Below are 17,713 nucleotides of genomic sequence, written 5' to 3'. Positions count from 1 at the left end.
CACTGCATACCAAGCTGCAGAGCACTTGCATTTCCTGTGCATTACAATTTCTGTGTTTTAATGCATCCGATTATGAAGCAATAATTAGAAAAATCTGTGTTCACTAAACTTCTGATGTTAAATATACTTTACAATGCAGGATTAATATTTAATTTTGTCCTGCATAGTATATTTAAGAGCTTTTTTTTCCTGGTTTACTATTATAATTAATTAACAAGTTGCCAAAAAAATTTAAATCTGACCTTTTGGTTCTTGCAATTGAGTTATTCAGACTGTACACTGCTGTTTAGTCCAATGCATTGGAGTAATCTGAACTTCTGTCCAGAGTGCATAATGTTTTTTTTTGCAACTGTTGCTGTAATTTTGCTTTATTACAGAGTTATGTGCATTATTCCTATTGCCCATAGTGCTAACTAGTATTTCAATCAGTATCCGTTTTCTGAACAGATAGTGAGAGTCTGTGTATTGTCCATTATGGATTAGTTAAAAATGTACATATTTTTCAATCCAAAACTATCACTTTCTATCTCCTTTATGGAACAAAGTCATAAGCCTAAGGACTGTTACTTCAAAAGAATCGAGATGTTTTGAATGCAAATACTATATTCTTAGCTGAACCTGCATTTGAGATGCTACAGAATCAAGTCTACTGTACCTGATAGCTTTGCGAAAACATTAATATTGTGATCTACCTGAAAGAACCATCTTTGAGATGAAATAATTTATTTCTCAACTGGACTGCTGAATTATGTGCAGTAGTGGATTTTTCAGTTTGCCTGGAGTTAGTTACAGTTTGAAAATGCCCCAGTGTGGATTTTACGGTTTGAATTTGCTTCATATCTGCAATCGTTTGCATCAGAGTTCAGAGGAATACTTGAAAGGAAAAGAAAATTTGGGTTACTAGCTTGATTGTTTTTGAGAATACAATAAATAGGATTTGTCCATTCCTGGTGTGAAGTTATTTGACAGAGATGGATTACATATGGGAGAAAAGATGTGATGGACTCTTTACATAAAAGATCATGGTTGCAGTTTTGGGCTAATTTCAGATGAATTTTAATCCTAGGTCCTTTTTACATTCCTTGTTTGGAGAAGGAATAATGCAGTACTAGTAAGTTGCACTTACTTGGACAGCAGTTTTGAACTTTGATCTATCATCTTATTTCAAGATGAATTCCACTGAGGTGCTGTGGCTGAGTTAAAACGCCTCATCGATTTTTCACATTAAAGACAATTTCAGTCATTATCAAATCTTGTGGAGAGCTGTTGTGGATTGGAGGATATCTTCAGAACTTTTCGAAACTACTTTAGTGTATTTGGTGGTTTGAGTTGGGAGTTTGAGATTTGATGGTTATACTTTTTGAATTGAAGGTCAATGTTTAAACCAATTTGTGCTGAGTAAGAAGAATCTGTTTTATTCTTACAAATAAGTCAGAAATGCTAATTTTATTATATTTGGAAGTTAATGCAGTATCCAGAACCTTTTTGATATAATTTGACGTCATCCTGTGTGCCTTTCTTGCCTGCAGGTAACATTTTCTATTGGTAGAGTTCAGCATGGCTGTGGTCATCCGCTTGCAGGGGCTCCCAGTTTCTGCAGGAACCTTGGATATTCGTCACTTCTTCTCTAGATTAACCATTCCTGATGGAGGGGTGCATATAATTGGTGGTGAACTGGGAGAGGCATTCATTGTATTTGCTACGGATGAAGATGCACGGCTTGCTTTGATGAGATCGGGTGAATTTCTTAAAGGGAGTAGAACAAAACTAACATTAAGTAGCAGAAACGAAATGCAGAGTACAATTGAGATGAGTCGTAAGAGATATGCACGTTCCAGTGGAGAAACATCCAGTTACGGAAGGTCGGGATTCAGCAGTTCTGGCACAGGTGGCTTAGGTAGTATGTCTTCTACGCTAGCTGAAAACTTAGTTGCAGCAATGCAACATGAAATTAATAGGGATGCGTTTCATCCTGGTGAAATTGGAAGTTCTGATGTGAACAGCTATGGCTCTCGTATGGATCCTATGATGAGTGGGAATATGGCAACAATGGCTTTATCTTCTCCGCAGAACATTCCAGTTGCTCCTAGTTCCTCAATGTCTGCGTTATTTGGAATGACACCTGGAGCAATGAGTGATAGTTTGGATAAATTTAATGGCTCTGGGTCAGTGGATCCTTTTGCTGTTTCTGCGTATAATCAAAGGAGAGAACAAGGAGCTTTTCATTCTGATGATGTTTATTTGCATCTGCAAGGCATGCCATATTCTGCTGGAGAGCTGCAAGTAAGAGAATTCTTCCACGGTTTACAAGTGGAAGCAGTTCGTCTACAAAAGGATTACCGGGGTATGAACAATGGAGAGTGTTTTGTACGGTTTGCCAGTTCTTGGGATGCAGCTGAGGGACTGAAGCGTCACAAAAAATACATGGGGCAAAGATTTGTAGAGGTGTATCGAGCTACAGAACTAGAATGGATTTCTGGGGGATCTGATTTGTTTATAGATGATAGACATTTGGATTTAAACCGACACAATCGAGGTCGTTCCCCTCATCGTGAAGATAAACATTTCCATTCTCAAACTCGATCAAAGTCACCTCGAAGACACAGGTCACGATCTTATTCCCCTCAAGATCAAGATTATTGGATGCAGTTAAAAAATATACCGTATAGTATCTTAAAAAAAGATATACGAAATTTCTTTGATGAACTAAATATCACAGATGACCAGATTTACCTTGTAGAAGATCCTCATGGTAAAAATACTAATGAATGCTTTGTGAAGTTTAGAAATGATTCTGAGATTCGTAAAGCTTTAAGATACCATAAGACATACATTGCAAACCGTGCAGTTTATCTGTATCCTGTTGCTAAAAAAGCTGTGATAGAGTTGATGGACGCTGTTAAGAAACAAAGATCAAGAGAAAAATCTGCCTATAGAAATGAAGAAAAAAGGTACCAGTCAAGAGAAGGAGCACATTCCCCAAGATTGTATATTTATGCTCGTAATCTACCATTTGATATCTCCAAATCTGAGATCCATAAATTCTTTGAGGGATTTGGTGTGGCTGAACATGGGATCCGAATACTTGTTGATAGTAATGGCATTGGACTAGGGGAGGCTCTAGTCAAGTTCAAGTCTGAAGATGAAGTACTAAGGGCTGAGCGCTTATATGGTAAAAAGCTTGGAGGAAGAGAAGTTGTACTAAAGGTGGTTACTTCAGAAGAGGTGTTTGAACTTGGTAACGCTTCTATGCATGAAAGAGCCAAAGGTCAAAAGGAAAGTGACTACTTTGGTTCATATGGTGGTGGTGGTGGTGGTGATCACTCATTATCTCATGATATGCATGAATTATCTAAGCCTTTCTTTGAACCTTCTGGTAATTTGGATTCTGTATCCTCCATGCAAGGACCAATGTATGGCAGAGAAGAAGGAACTTATGGAGGGTTTAACACTGGAAACAGCAATTTTGATGACTTTAGTGGAGGGGGATTAGGATCGCGATTTGATTCAGGCTACCGAGGTCGTACTGGAGTTGCCAGTGGCATGGCTGTTGTGAAGGCTTTCAACCTGCCTTTCAAAATTTCAGTTGATGAAATACTGGACTTCTTCTATGGCTATCGTGTTATTCAAGAGTCTGTCATTGTACGGTACAATAAGAGGGGGTTTCCTGCAGGCGACGCAATAATTACATTTGAAACAGTTGATGAAGCAATGGCTGCTGTTCGTGAACTGAATGATAAACCAATTGGAAAAAGAAATGTCAAACTAAGTTTGCTCTAAGTACAGTGGAACCTATGCTGTTGTTTTAAACAAACAAATTTTAGATGCTCTGAAGTAAAAGTTAGTTGCTGTCTGACTACTGGTTCCACCAAATGGAATAAATAAATAAATTGAGTTGTTGTCTTTTGTGATTTTCAGGCAAACATCACTCCTGTTGAAATTTTTTTCATTTATGTTGCCAGAAAATAGTTGGTTCTAGTTTACTGCTTTGGGATATATTACATTCTGTCTTGACTCAATTGATATAGTTTACAAGAATACATTCTAATTTTGTTCAGTGTCTTGATTTTGATAGGGTTTGAAAGTTAAGAGCTGTTGCTGTCTAGATGGTTTGGAAGTAAACTTGAATAGTTGAACTTCAGCATGAAGAAGTTCTGAATTGCTTTTATTTTTCACTGTAAAAGGATGATTGAATGAAACATTTTAAATGGCTCAACATCCTGTATAATAATTGTGTAACTTTGTTAACGGTGATTTTTTTTTCCCACTTACCCGAATTCTATTTGAGGCAAGTTATGGACATGGGATAACTTAGTCTATGTTTTGGACATAGTGATATGCACATTTAAAATAAGCAAAAAATAGGCTTAAAAGTGCATCATTGTTTCAAAAAATAAAACCAATCCCAGGTCTGTAGGTTGAAGAAGTATTAGACCAGAGAATAAAATTACTAATATAATTTTTAATTTTGATGTTATTTGTCCCTTCTGTAAGTGTCAACTGAAGAAACATTTTCTTAGAAGGTTATTAAACATTTCTAAATAAGCTACAACCTACCTGATGCTTTAACAGTGAATGTTTATTTCTGTCTTGTCAACTGAGGCTATTCATTTACAGAAAGATTTTCCTTATCCAATTGTGACTTAATTCCATCTGTTAAAAACATAGGAAGTTATTTACAGATCTCCATTTTAAAGTTTGACAGTGCAATACCATAAAAATTTCAATGCATATATGGTCCAAGTATTCATTCTCTTTAAATGTACAGGATTTGACCAATTCAGTCCTTGTCAGAATGATACTAAGAATTTATTTTTTGCATTTGTAGGCGTGTTAACTTTTAATTAAAAAAAATTAAATATATTTTGCATTTGTGTTTACTGGAAAACCAACATTGTGTATTGCTTGATGGTTAAGATGTTTGAGCAGTAAGCATTTTTCTTTGTAATAGAAAATGGTTTGTCATGTATGAAAATGTACTTAAAAGTCATTTTTAAAAAGTTGTGAAGATGTGACTAACAGCGTTTTTTTTTCTGCAATTTTATTTTGTATCATAGTTGTCCTGAAATAGCACATGTTAACAGTTCTCTATTTTCTGGTAGAGTTGGGGGAATATGTAGCATTCCTGAAATTCTAAAGAACAAAACCAGTAATGAGTTTTAAAAAAAAAATCTCCAACCAATCTACTTTATAGATGTGAAATTACCGAACAGCTATATGTCCTAAATAGATTCTGTTTAATTTATGCAGCACAGCACTAATAGTTACATTTTCGAATGGTTTAAAAGATATAACTAATGCAGGTAAAAATTAATCTTTTGTGATTTATAATCCTTTGATCATTATCAACCTATGTCAGGGAACCAATTGTGGGTTCAAATGCTGGGAAGAATGTTTAAATATAGGTTAGTTGAATTAAAATATGTGTACACTTTAAAATTATGGTTTATCTTGTCAGATAATGCCAGAATAATCAATAGTGCTTAGTCATATTTTTTAACATATATTAAAATAAAAACAATCCCATTATTTTAGTATGCATCAATATGCTTGGAAAGCAGAGCAATAATGAGTTTGACAAAAACATTTGAGATAAAAATGACATTTTTTTTTCCTTCTAAGAGCTTTTTTTACTCTAAGCTTGGAAATCTTTTCAATGATTCTTTGGGATGTGGTGATGCTGGCAAATCTGACATTTTAATTGCTCATCCTTTGTTTCCTTTGACATGAGAGTGATGGGCTGCCTTTCTAAGATGCTGCAGTAATTTATACTCCATAGAGTTCCATTTGCTTACACAGTAATGGAAATAATGTAATGTCACATCCAAGGTAATGTTACTTCTGACAGGAACAACTTAATTCTAAGTGGTGAAAATGATTGGCTTTTGATGCTGTTGTTCACAAAACCTTGGCAATATACTGTTATGTGGATTTGACACTATTGGCTTAAGTATTTGTTTGAGCTCATGAATGAGTATTGATCAAACATACTATATTTCTCCAGATTAGTATCTGTGGTGCGGTTGCAGCTGTGTCCATCCATGCAGGGGGAAAGTGTTCTCATTCCTGGCTTCTGCCAAGTAGATGGTGGAGAAGCTTTGGATAAATGTAATATGAGTCACACACATGGGATATTGATCCACTGACCTGTTACATAACTTTTGTTTGACTGTCCCCATTGAGTCTGAGGTCAATGATAACCCTAAGATGGTAGAAAACTCTCGTAATATCCAATTTTGACAAGAGATTATTAGATTTTCTTGTTAGTAATGCCCTTTGCCTGGCACTTTGTTCATGTAACTAGCGTACTATTTATCATGCTTAAATCTTGAGTTGTCATGGGAATCCTGCATAGTGGTTCATTATCATTATCTGAAATGAACTCAGAACCTGCAATTGCTAGAAAAATCCTTACTTAAGTTTGAGGGAATGTGGAGAGGAACCAGGTATTTGGGCTTGAGTCACTCGAATTGAGCCACTCCTGGAACTAGCATTATTTGGCCTCCCAATAATAATCTTTTCTTTGTGTTCGTTAGGACTCCAGTTATTGGAGATGTCTCCTTGATATCATGCTTAGTGACGGGTAGTCACTCTGATGTTGCTTCTGTAATTCAACTCTAGCTTCCATATTTTTACCAAAGTTGATATTAAGCCTGGAGTCAAGTAGTGATGATGGATCCAAATGGGGATCATTGAGGAAATTGTTGTTTAATAGTTGAAAGTACTTTTGTTGCTTTCCATGGCTTTGATTATTGAGAATGTGCTCTGGATTGGTCTTCATTTTATATATAGTGAATACCTGGGCAATTATCTGTTTACCAGGTAAACACCTGTGTTGTCAAAGGTTGGAACAATTGGGCAGGAGTGTGCCTGTTTTTCAAGCCAGTTCTTGAGTGGTAACTGTGATGTTGTCCAAGCTTTTGTTTTGTTGTTTACACTCCTCCAATTCTGGTGTGTATTGAATTGTTTGAAGATGGTAACTGCAAAGTGGAGATCTGAGTTGGAATCTAACAAAGCATCATCTACTCCACAAATCTGCTGATGATGGTTGAACATTTTTGAATTTGGTTGCTGGACATTTCTGTGGTTGTCATTGTTGGGCTCTTCATTACATTAATCATTTAACTTTCTGTACTGTTACTTGACTAAACGTGGCTGGGTTGTAGGGCTTTAATCAGTTGATTGTGGCATTGCTTATCTGTCGTTGATCTTGTTTTAACATGTTAAAAGCTTTGCCAGGATGACATTGCCTTTTCCAGATAAATTTGGTGCTGCCCTCCTACAGTCCTCATTCATTGAACCCACTGCCTTTTAAAGTGCAGTAAGGATGAAAAAACAGATGCCAGGCAATGGAATTTTGTCACACCAGCAATTTAACAACTTCAATCTTTGTGATTTTAATGTGAAAAGTATAATTATTTTTATAAAATTGGTAAAAGTTAAAATTTAGTAAATTATGCTGCATTTTACATTTTAATTTTACATTTACATTTTACATTTTAATTTACTTCTTAGAAATAATTCGTGTTAATGTTTTTCTTTACCATAATAAATTGATTATTTAGAAACTAGGAGCAAAAGTAGGCCATTAGGTTCTATCATTTCTCTGCCATGCTATGTCCCTGATGCTTTTAAAATATTTTTTAAAAATTATTCTCTTTTTCTTGGATATATTCAGTGACTTTGGCTTCTGAAACGTTTTATGGTAGAGAATTACATGTTTGCTACCCTTTTAGAGTGAATTTGTTTTTTCATTTCAGCCAAAATTGGCCTACCCCTTATCCTAAGGTTGTGTTCCCTGATCCTAGACACCCCAACCAAGGAAAACAACCTTCCTACATCTAGACTCTCCTATTACAATTTATATTTTTTTGTTCGATCCCCTGTCATCCGTGTACATTTCAGTGAATACAAATCAAGCCAAACCAGTACTGCCATTCTTAGTCATAATTTGGACATACCGGTGTTGGACTGGGGTGTACAAAGTTAAAAGTCACACAACACCAGGTTATAATCAACAAGGTAAAAACAATGACTGCAGATGCTGGAAACCAGATTCTGGATCAATGGTGCTGGAAGAGCACAGCACCAACACCAGATTATAGTCCAGCAGGTTTAATTGGAAGTATTAGCTTTCGGAGCACCACTCCTTCATCAGGTGGTTGTACTCCAAAGCTAGTGCTTCCAATTAAACCTGTTGGGCCATTCTTAGAAGTCTCATGAATGTCCACTGCACTCATCCTATGGCAAGTATATCCTTTCTTGGGTATCAAGACCAAAACTGCATGCAATACTCCAGATATGGTCTCATTAAAGCTCAAAATAACTTCAGTAATACATTCCTACTTATGAACTCAAATCCTTTTTGCAATGAATACCAATGTACCATTTGCTTTTTGCACCTGCCTGTCTATTTTCATTGACTGAGTGTACAAAGACACACACATCCCTTTTATACATCCTCATTTCTCAATATACCACAATCTAAATAATACTCTCCTCTGTTTTCCGTAACTTCACATTTAGCCATGTTGTCCTATATCTGCCATGTATTTGCTCACTCATAATTTGTCTAAATCGTGAAGCCTCCTTGTATCTGGATGTCCTTTAAAGTGTCATCCAGATTTGTTTTGTCAAACTTGGGAATGTTGTATTGGTTCTCTCAACCAGGTCACTTCTATAAGATCTTAAAAAAAAGGCTGTTTGACCCCTTGACACTGCTTCATCGTTCAGTTGGATTGTGGCTGATCTGTTCAGTTTTTATGTCCACTTTTCCCTGAAACCCTTGTTTCTCCTACTGATCAAGAATCTATCTGAGCCTTAAATATACAAAAGCACTTTCTCAACAGATGTCTCTGGCAAGGGATTACAAAGAGACTCTGAGAGAAGTTCTTCCTCATTTAAATCTTAAATTGGCACCCTTTTATTTTGATACCTCCCATGAAAGGAACTCTTTTAAGCATTTACCCTGTCAAGCCACGTAAGCACTCTGTATGTTTCAATTAGATCATCTCTGATTTTTATAAACTCGAGTGTCGAGCCACAAAACTATCCCTCTATATTAGGAATTCTCTTCGTGAACATGCTTTGAATTACATGTGATGACAATTTTTTTTTTTCTGAAATAAGGGGACCAAAACTCATCACAGTATTCCAGATATAGACAGTTTGGAAAGTTATCTAAGATTACAAAGGGATCTTGATCAATTGGACAAATGGGTCGAGAATTGGCAAATAGTGTTTAGTTTAGATGAAAGCAAGCTGTTGCGTTTCAGTAAAACTTACAGGGGCAAGACGTACACAGTTCATGGTAGGGTCCTGGGAAGTGTTGTCAAATGGAGACATCTAGATGTTCAGGTACATTGTTCATTGAAAGTAGCATCACAGGCAGATAGTGATAAAGATGTTTGGCAGGCTTGCCTTCATTGCTCAGAGCATTGAGTCAAGAAGTTGGGACATTGTATTGAGGTTTACAGGACATCGGAGAGACCAATTTTGAAGTACTGTACAGTTCTGGTCACCATACTATAAGAAGGATATTATTAAATTGGAGAGGTTACAGAAAAAAATTTACAACGATGTTACCAGGACTGGAAGGTTTGAGTAATAAAAGGCTGGATAGGCAGGGGCATCACTGGTTGAGGCGTGATCTTATAGAGGTTTATAAGTTAAGAGGAGCATAGATAAGGTGAGTAGCAAAGGTCTTTTCTCTAGGGTAGGGGATTTCAGAACTAAAGTGTGTAATTTTAAGGAGAGGAGAAAGATTTAAAAGACTTTTATCCTAGATGGTTAGTGTCGAAGGAGCCTTTGGAGAATTTCTGCAGTGCACCTTGTAGATGCTACTGACTAGTGGTGATGGTGGAAGGAGTGAATGTTTGTGGATTGAGTGCCATTGAAGCAGGCTATCATGTTCTTGATGATGTCAAGTTTCTTAAATGTTGGAGTTAGCTATCAGGGCAAGTTCCAGGTATTTCTTCATACTTGATCTATACCTTGTAGGTGGTGTATAGGCTTTGGGAAGTCAGGAGCTGTGTTATTTATTTCAAGTTTCCTAGCCTGTGACCTGCTCCTGTAGCTACAGTATCAATGTGACTAGTATAGTTCAGTTTCTAGTCAGTTAATCCCTAGGATATTGATTAATGAGGTATTTAGTGATGGAAATGTCTTTGAATGTCATGGGAAGATTATCATGATTTGTTATTTCTACATCTTGAATGTTACTTGCCACTTTGTCAGTCCAAACCTGGATATTGTTCAGATCTTCTAGCATTTGGGCATGATTTGCTTAAGCATTTGAGGACTCTCAAATGGTTCTAAATATTGTGCAGTCATCAGTGAGCATCCCTATTTCTGGCCTAATGATGGAGAGAAGATCATTGATGAAGAAGGTGAAGATGATTGGGCCACAGACCCTGAGGAGCTCCTGCAGAAAGATCCTGGAGTTGAGGTGACAGTCCTTCAACAACCACGACTATCTTCCTTTTTGCCAGGTATGACTTCTCTTAATGGAGACTTTGCCCCCAATTTTGGCCCAAATTATTCAAATTTAAACATTTTCAGATTTATTTCTAGCTAAATGTGGGGAAAGAATTTAAATGTTCTTATGTATGACGATATGGATTTTCAATTTTTGTTATACTGGGCTTGAGCAGATACCGGGAAAAAAGGTAAATTTCTCCACCAACTGGAGGGATTTGCACACTTTGGTGAGATGATTGAATTCATTTCATGAATCTTCATATATAAATGGGATTAGTTGTCCTTTTTCTTTCGTGCAGTCAGCTGCTGGTATCTCCTTTTTAATAGTCTTGAGGAAATCTTTGAATCTGTGCACACTTTTACAGAATAGCACCTGAATGATGCAGAGTAATTTCATAAATGGTGAGATATAAAGAATGAAGATAGTTGTTGGGAGTACTTAATCATAGGGTAAATATTGAATAAAACTAGAGGTCTATGCACAGTTGGGAGCTGTTACAGATATTGGTTTGGACTTAAGTTTATGATCTATATTCAGGAGGTTATTTTCATCTGCCTTGTAATCTATTTGGTTAGATATATTCTGTAAAGATGCAATGAATCCATTGAACCAGCTCAGCAGGAGTTCCAAATCTAGTTGGATTGCATATCATGATTTGTGCAGTAGCACCCATGTCATCGAGGGGGTCTCATCAATTAGCCTTCCCTATCACTGTGGACAAGATAAATGTCCATGTTATTTGGGTGAGACAAATACAAAAATATTGGCGATCTAATCAGTAATAGAGTTGAGGGTTATGGGAAGCAAGCAAGAAAGTGACAAGAGACTAAGGTAAGATCAGTGATGATCTTGTTGAATGACAAAGCAGGTTCAAAGGTGCTGAATGGCCCATTGATCCTATTTCTTTGTTCATGCGTTGTAGTTCTTTTTGATGTAGTTACATAAAGTACATGTAACTTTGTACAGTCTAAATTCACACACAGAATCACCATTTTTCCTCATTGTTGGTGCACTTTACACTAAGGTGGACTTGATACGCAGTTTGTTTTCAAATTCTAATTATATACTTGATTTCAGAGGACAAGTTGAATTATTTTAACAGGTGACCTTATATGAAGCAGTATGCAACTTAGAAATGCTGGTGCTCTGAGCTGTGAACCAAATACTCATGGTGGGAATCAACATACTGAAAGAACCAAATTTACTGTGTGATCCCATTTAATTTTTAAAAGGCAAAGTTTTATCTATTTTGTAACTTCAGTAATAAAGCTTAAATTAATATGAATTAACAGATAAACTACAGTATAAATAACATTGAATCAGAGATACAATAAATAAATATCTTATTTGCTAGAGAGTATACTTAGTGTGTATATTGTATTCATTTCAGTAACACATTCCTTCAGATTTCTGATCTTCCAATCTATCTCTTCAAGTATTTAGTTACCGATTCTCCTCAAATAAGAGCCCTTCATGGGCACAAACTTCAGCAAAATAGTGCACATGAACTTTCTCAGCTGTGCTCCATTATTAATTGTGTGGATCCACCAGAATTTCCTTTATTTAAACAGTCTAATTATCTTGTGCACTGTTGCTTCATGTAAAAGTATTAAACAGAGACAGCCTTGCATTTGTTTATCACCCATCTCTTGGATCCAGCCTTTAGGTTTTCCTTTTTTATAATGTACTGCCACTACCACACTCTTCAAGACACCTAGTCTCATGAGGGCCTTCACATTACAATCCCGTGACACAGGATGAAGCTTTTCATATTTACCTGTGTGGGGAGTAGGGACAAGGACAGGATTTGTGAATTATGCTGTCTTCCAAATCAGTACCAGAAGAGTACCCAAGTAACCTATTCCACAACAGTATCCATAGTCAACAATACCACAAATGCTCTTTGCAACCGGAGTTCCGCGAGTCAAGCAGGCAAGGACAAACCTCACTGCTAGAATCACAATGCAAGAAAATCACCCAGGAAGCATTTCCTTGTATGTCAGTCTCCACAATGATCTGTTACCTTGGATTCCAACACAGTATTAGATCTTTCCCTAATGCAGACAGGCCAGTTATTTTAAAATTATAGACAATAGGTGCAGGAGTAGGCCATTTGGCCTTTTGAGCCAGAACCACCATTCATTATGATCATGGCTGATCATTCACAGTCAGTATCCTGTTCCTGCCATATCCCCAAAACCCTTGATTCCACTATCTTTAAGAGCTCTTTCCGTCTCTTTCAAGAAAGTATCCAGAGACTTGGCCTCTACTGCCTTCGGGGGCACCACTCTCTGGGGCATATATTCACCACTCTCTGGCTGTAGAAGTTTCTCCATCTCTGTTCTAAATGGCCTACCCCTTATTTTTAAACTACGTCCTCTGGTTCTGGACTCTCCCATCAACGGAAACATGCTTCCTGTCTCCAGAGTGTCCAATCCTTTATTAATCTTGTACATCTCAATCACATCCCCTCTCATCCTTCTAAACCCAAGAGTATACAAGCCCAGTCGCTCCAATCTTTCAACATATGACAGTTCTGCCATTCTGGGAATTGACCTCGTGAACCTCCGCTGCACTCTCTCAAAAGCCAGAATGCCCTTCCTCAAATTTGGAGACCAAAACTGCGCACAGTATTTTCAGGTGCAGTCTCACTAGGCCCTGTACAGCTGCAGAAAGACCTCTTTGCTCCTATACTTGATTCCTCTTGTAATGAAGGCCAGCATGCCATTAACTTTCTTCACTGCCTGCTGTACCTGCATGCTTGCTTTCATTGACTGATGCACAAGAACACCTAGATCTTGTTGTACTTCCCCTTTACCTAACTTGACTCAATTTAGATAGTAATCTGCCTTCCTGTTCTTGCCACCAAAGTGGATAACCATATATTTACCTACATTAAACTGCAATGTGTCATGCATCTGTCCACACACCTAGAGTGTCCAAGTCAACCTGTATTCTCATAACATTCTCTTCCCATTTGACCCTGCCACCCAGCTTTGTGTCACTTATTATTACACTGTTTGACCTAGATAGATTGGCTTCCAATTTTCTTGTTTTTTTTAATGTTGCTCTAAGGTTCTCTGGGGCATTTTATTCCATTTAAAGAAGTTGTATTAATTACAAGTGATCTCAAAACTTAACTAGGAAAACGTATCTAGGAATTTTATCTACAAGATAACATTTGATAAAGCTCAGAATTAGTTTGTTATGACTGTTTAACATTTTCTTCATGGAAACAACCACAGATTACAAAGAAATGATTGCATATTAAGATCCAACCACAGTTAATACATGCAGGCTGAAAGAGCATTCTGATCAAGTAAATGAAAGCTTGTTTGATCCCCAAAAAAACGCCAGATATTTAAGTTGCAAGATATTTTACCTACACCACCAGTAGACTCAGCTGAAAAAAACTCCTTTTTACTTGAATGAGCCAGAGGGGCACACTTGAATTTGGCATGTTTGTTTTTCTTAATGACGTTTTCCAAATAGAAAATATTATACATAGAATTACAGTTATCAGGATATATAACTTTTTGATAGCTCACTAACCTGTGTTAACTTTGGCCTCCACTATTATAAGGATAGGTATCTTAGAATCTTTGGGACAAACTGGTAAAATTCAAACAAGCTGCACGGATATTGATGGTTTCATGTCTGAAGTTAGCATTTTGGTTGGATTAGGAGAATTATCTAAAGAACATCATCTTGGAAAAGTTTTCTCCACGTCTCTGCTATTGGAGAAACCAGAAGCTGTGTTAAAGCAAAAGCATTGGATATTTAGAATGCTGTCCAAGGGCTTGAAAATTGAGAGATTGCCTTTTAAAATTTAATTGGTTTCTTTACAACATACTTCTGGTTGAAGACGACCACTTGGTTTAAAAAATATGCTGCTTCTTTCATAGAACAAAGTAAGAATCATTCCTTCTTAATACATTCCTGTAGCTGTTCTATACAGTAAAAATTGATTATTTCTTTGTTTGTCTTTACTGTGGTCATTATTCTGTTTCAGGCATTTCTTCTGGATTTGTGTCTGGATGGATGGTCCACCATTTCCAAAGAAAAGGGTGGTTGGGAAACAGGAGGACAGAAGATTTGGTTTATCTTGTTTATCTTGTACTCTCATCCTGGAAGGGTCATCTAATTATATATATTTGGTAATTTTAAAATTGAGTATTGAAGTCCTTTGGGAAGACCTTAATCCTGAATCTGTTTACTGTATTAGGGAAATCTGGAAACATTTATCAGCCATTTTCTAAAGTATGAGTTTATTTAATATAATATAAAACATTAACAGTAAATATGTACTACACATTATAGCCTTAAAACTCAGAGGTAGGTCTTGCAGATGGCTCAATGGGGATTTACAAGGTATGGATTGATGTGGCACTAAACAAGACAGATCAACAAAATCCAAGTGTTCAAATAAAACTTTGGTCACAAGTTATTGAGCAATCCATATGTTTTTTTAAATGCATTCATCATAAACAGTATATGATTTACCCAAGTTAGTAGAGTGCTAATTAGATTAATTTTTAAATTCAACTCTACTCATTGCTGTACTTCATTTTATTCCCAAACCTGACAAAATCTTTTAAAATTAAATTAAAATTTAATTTGATCAAACATCTAAGACATTATAGAAAAGTGTGTTTTGGTTTTGCCTTCATTAGGCTTGTTACAATGATTTATCCAGGCTGAAAGAGAAATTGTAGCAGCATGAATAGAAAATTGGTTGGCAAATGGAAAAAATGAATGGGCTAAATAATGTTTGCTTGGATTGGAAAAGTAGTGGAATCCAGTAGGACATTGTTTACTTTTCTTTTCGATTTAAATAAAAAGTGACAAGTTTGGGAATAGTAAGAAATGCAAAAGTCTAGATGTAGAAGCACAAATGGCAACTTGACAGTGTCATTCCACAGTAGTTTCCAAAACCATCATTTAGAACAAGGCAGCCAGTGCATGGAAATATAACCACCTGCAAATTCTGTTCTAAGCACCCTCCCCAGTCTGACTTGGAGCTATGTTGCCATTCCTTAACTGAAATGGGCTCAAACTCCTGGATGTCCCTTTGTAACAAGATTGTGGGTATTCCTAGGTAACATAGACTGCAGCAATTCAAAAGATAGCTTGTCTCCACTTGCCCTTGAAAAGTTGCTCTCAGTGCCAACCTTGAGTGATTTACAACAATGAAGGAAGCTGTTTACCTTTAGTTATTGCCAGCTCATTGTGGAGTGATCCACTCAAACCCACCCCCTGTTCAGTTTTGTAGCCCTATAAATTTATTCTCGTCAAGTGTCTTAATTATTTTTAAAACTCATTGTTTCCATTACACCATCCTCGTGGGAAGCAGCTTCCAGCACCTCTTAAAAAAGAAACATTTTTCACGTTCTCTATGAATTTCTTGCTCAGTACAAGGACTAGGGAACAGATTCAAGACACTATCAGTCAGTGGATTTATTTTTTTCTTCTCTAATTTTATCTACGCTTTTTCATAATCTTGTATAATCTTCATCAAATCTCTCCAATTACTTTAGCTCCAAGGAGAGACAATCTTTCCACCCTTATAACTGAACTACAACCCCACCAATCTCTGGAATGGCTTTAATCAAACTGTTTTACACCCACAAGGGCCTTCATCTTTGCTCAAGTGTAATGACCAGATCTGAATGCAACACATTAGTTGGGGTCCAGTCAGAAATTTATAAATGTTTGGCACAAATTTCCCTGGTTTTTGCACTCTTGTCTCCAATTATGAAATCCAAAATCCCCAATGTTTTGTTAACCATTCTCTCAATTTTCCCTACCATCCTTGAACAATTGATGCATATGTACACCCATATCATTCTGTCCTCCACACACTTTCGAATTGTGCTATTATTTTGCTTCACACCTATAACTTCTGCCAAAATACTTCACCTCTCACTTCTGTATCAGAATTTGTCTGTTTATTCTGCTAGCATATCTGTTTCTTAATACAGGCAAATCATAACATCCTGGTTTATCACTCCTTTGGATTCTGAAATTTTACTCCATATTCTAACATCAATGTCAAAAAGCTGTGATCTTAGTAGTGATTCAAAGGTATCCTGTCAATACCTTTTCTTTGATACTCAATAGGCAACACCATGAATCGACTACTCTTAGCAGCTCCAAAATTCCATTTACTTGTCAAGCATGACTTAGTTTCTATAAATAGGGTAGCACGGTAGTAAGCATAACTGCCTCATAGCATCATTCATTCCAGCTGTGTGTAGTTTGCACATTCTCCTGATATTCATATGGGTTTCTATCAGGTACTCTGGGTCCCTCCACCCCCCTCAGTCCAAAGATGTATCGGCGAGGTGGATGAACCGTGGTAAATACGGGGTTGTGAGGATAGATTGGGATGCTTTTCGAGGGTTGATGCAGGCTCGATGGACAAAATGGCCTCTTTCTGCAGGGATTATGATTATGTGAACTCCGCACACTCAAGTGCTAATTAATATTTTGTTTTCACTGATTAAGGATTCCAAAACCTTACCAACTAGTGATGCTAGATTAACTGGCCCAGTAGTTGCTAGGACTACCCTTTACATGCTTTCTTGAATAAGGACGTCAAATTTGTTATACTTCATGAGACCATAAACATAGGGGCAAAAACAGGCCATTGGACCATCAAATCTGCTCCATCATTCAATCAGATCATGGCTGATCTAATAATCCACAAATCCGTTCTCCTTGCCTTGTTGCACAGCCTCTTGTTTCCCTTTATTGATTAAGAAATCTGTGTATCTTTGACTTTTGGATTCTTACGACCCAACCTCTACAAGCTTCTGCAGTAAAGAAATTCCACAGATTGACAACCCTCTGAGAGAAGAAGTTCCTGCTCAAAGATTTTAAATATATCACCCATTACTCTTTGGGGAAAATAAAATCCCTCCTGTCTCAACCTAGTGAACCTTTTCTGAACTGCCTCCAATCCCAGTACATCTTCCTCTTGACAAGGGGACCAAAATTGTACATGGTATTGAAGTTGTGATCTGACTAATGTTTTGTACGGTTTTAGCAAAATATACCTACTTTTGAATTTTATTTCAGAAACAATGAAATATTCTAATTGTCTTCCATATTACCTGTTGCATCTGTATGACATTTTTTGAGTTATGCACGAGTATATCCAAATTCCTTTGTACTGCAGCTTTCTCCATCTATGTAATACTTTGCTCCTTTGTTCTTCCTGCCAAAGTGCAC

At 36.8% G+C, this 17,713-nt stretch overlaps 1 protein-coding gene across 9 annotated transcripts in view; it reads left to right on the top strand.

Moving 5' to 3' along the window:
- The window catches only part of LOC122548994 (RNA-binding protein 12-like), a 38,240-nt gene that overhangs the window by 1,789 nt on the left and 18,738 nt on the right, over positions 1–17,713 (top strand). For 5 of the 9 annotated variants that reach the window (XM_043688071.2, XM_043688068.2, XM_043688070.2 and 2 more), the window contains exon 3: positions 1,530–16,342. In XM_043688071.2, the coding sequence (XP_043544006.2) occupies positions 1,558–3,780 (2,223 nt within the window). In that variant the 5' untranslated portion in view covers positions 1,530–1,557 and the 3' untranslated portion in view covers positions 3,781–16,342. Of the gene's footprint in view, positions 1–1,529; positions 16,343–17,713 lie in introns of those variants that run through there. The other 4 variants (XR_015757018.1, XR_015757017.1, XR_015757016.1 and 1 more) reach the window with 3 other exon arrangements.

The sequence above is a fragment of the Chiloscyllium plagiosum genome, unplaced genomic scaffold (genome assembly GCF_037043375.1).
Source record: "Chiloscyllium plagiosum isolate Xiang-an unplaced genomic scaffold, Cpla_swu_hap1 HiC_scaffold_4, whole genome shotgun sequence".
Classification (NCBI taxonomy): Eukaryota; Metazoa; Chordata; class Chondrichthyes; order Orectolobiformes; family Hemiscylliidae; genus Chiloscyllium; species Chiloscyllium plagiosum.
The sequence above is the reverse complement of the archived record's forward strand: the minus strand, read 5'-3'. Positions and strand labels throughout refer to the sequence as shown.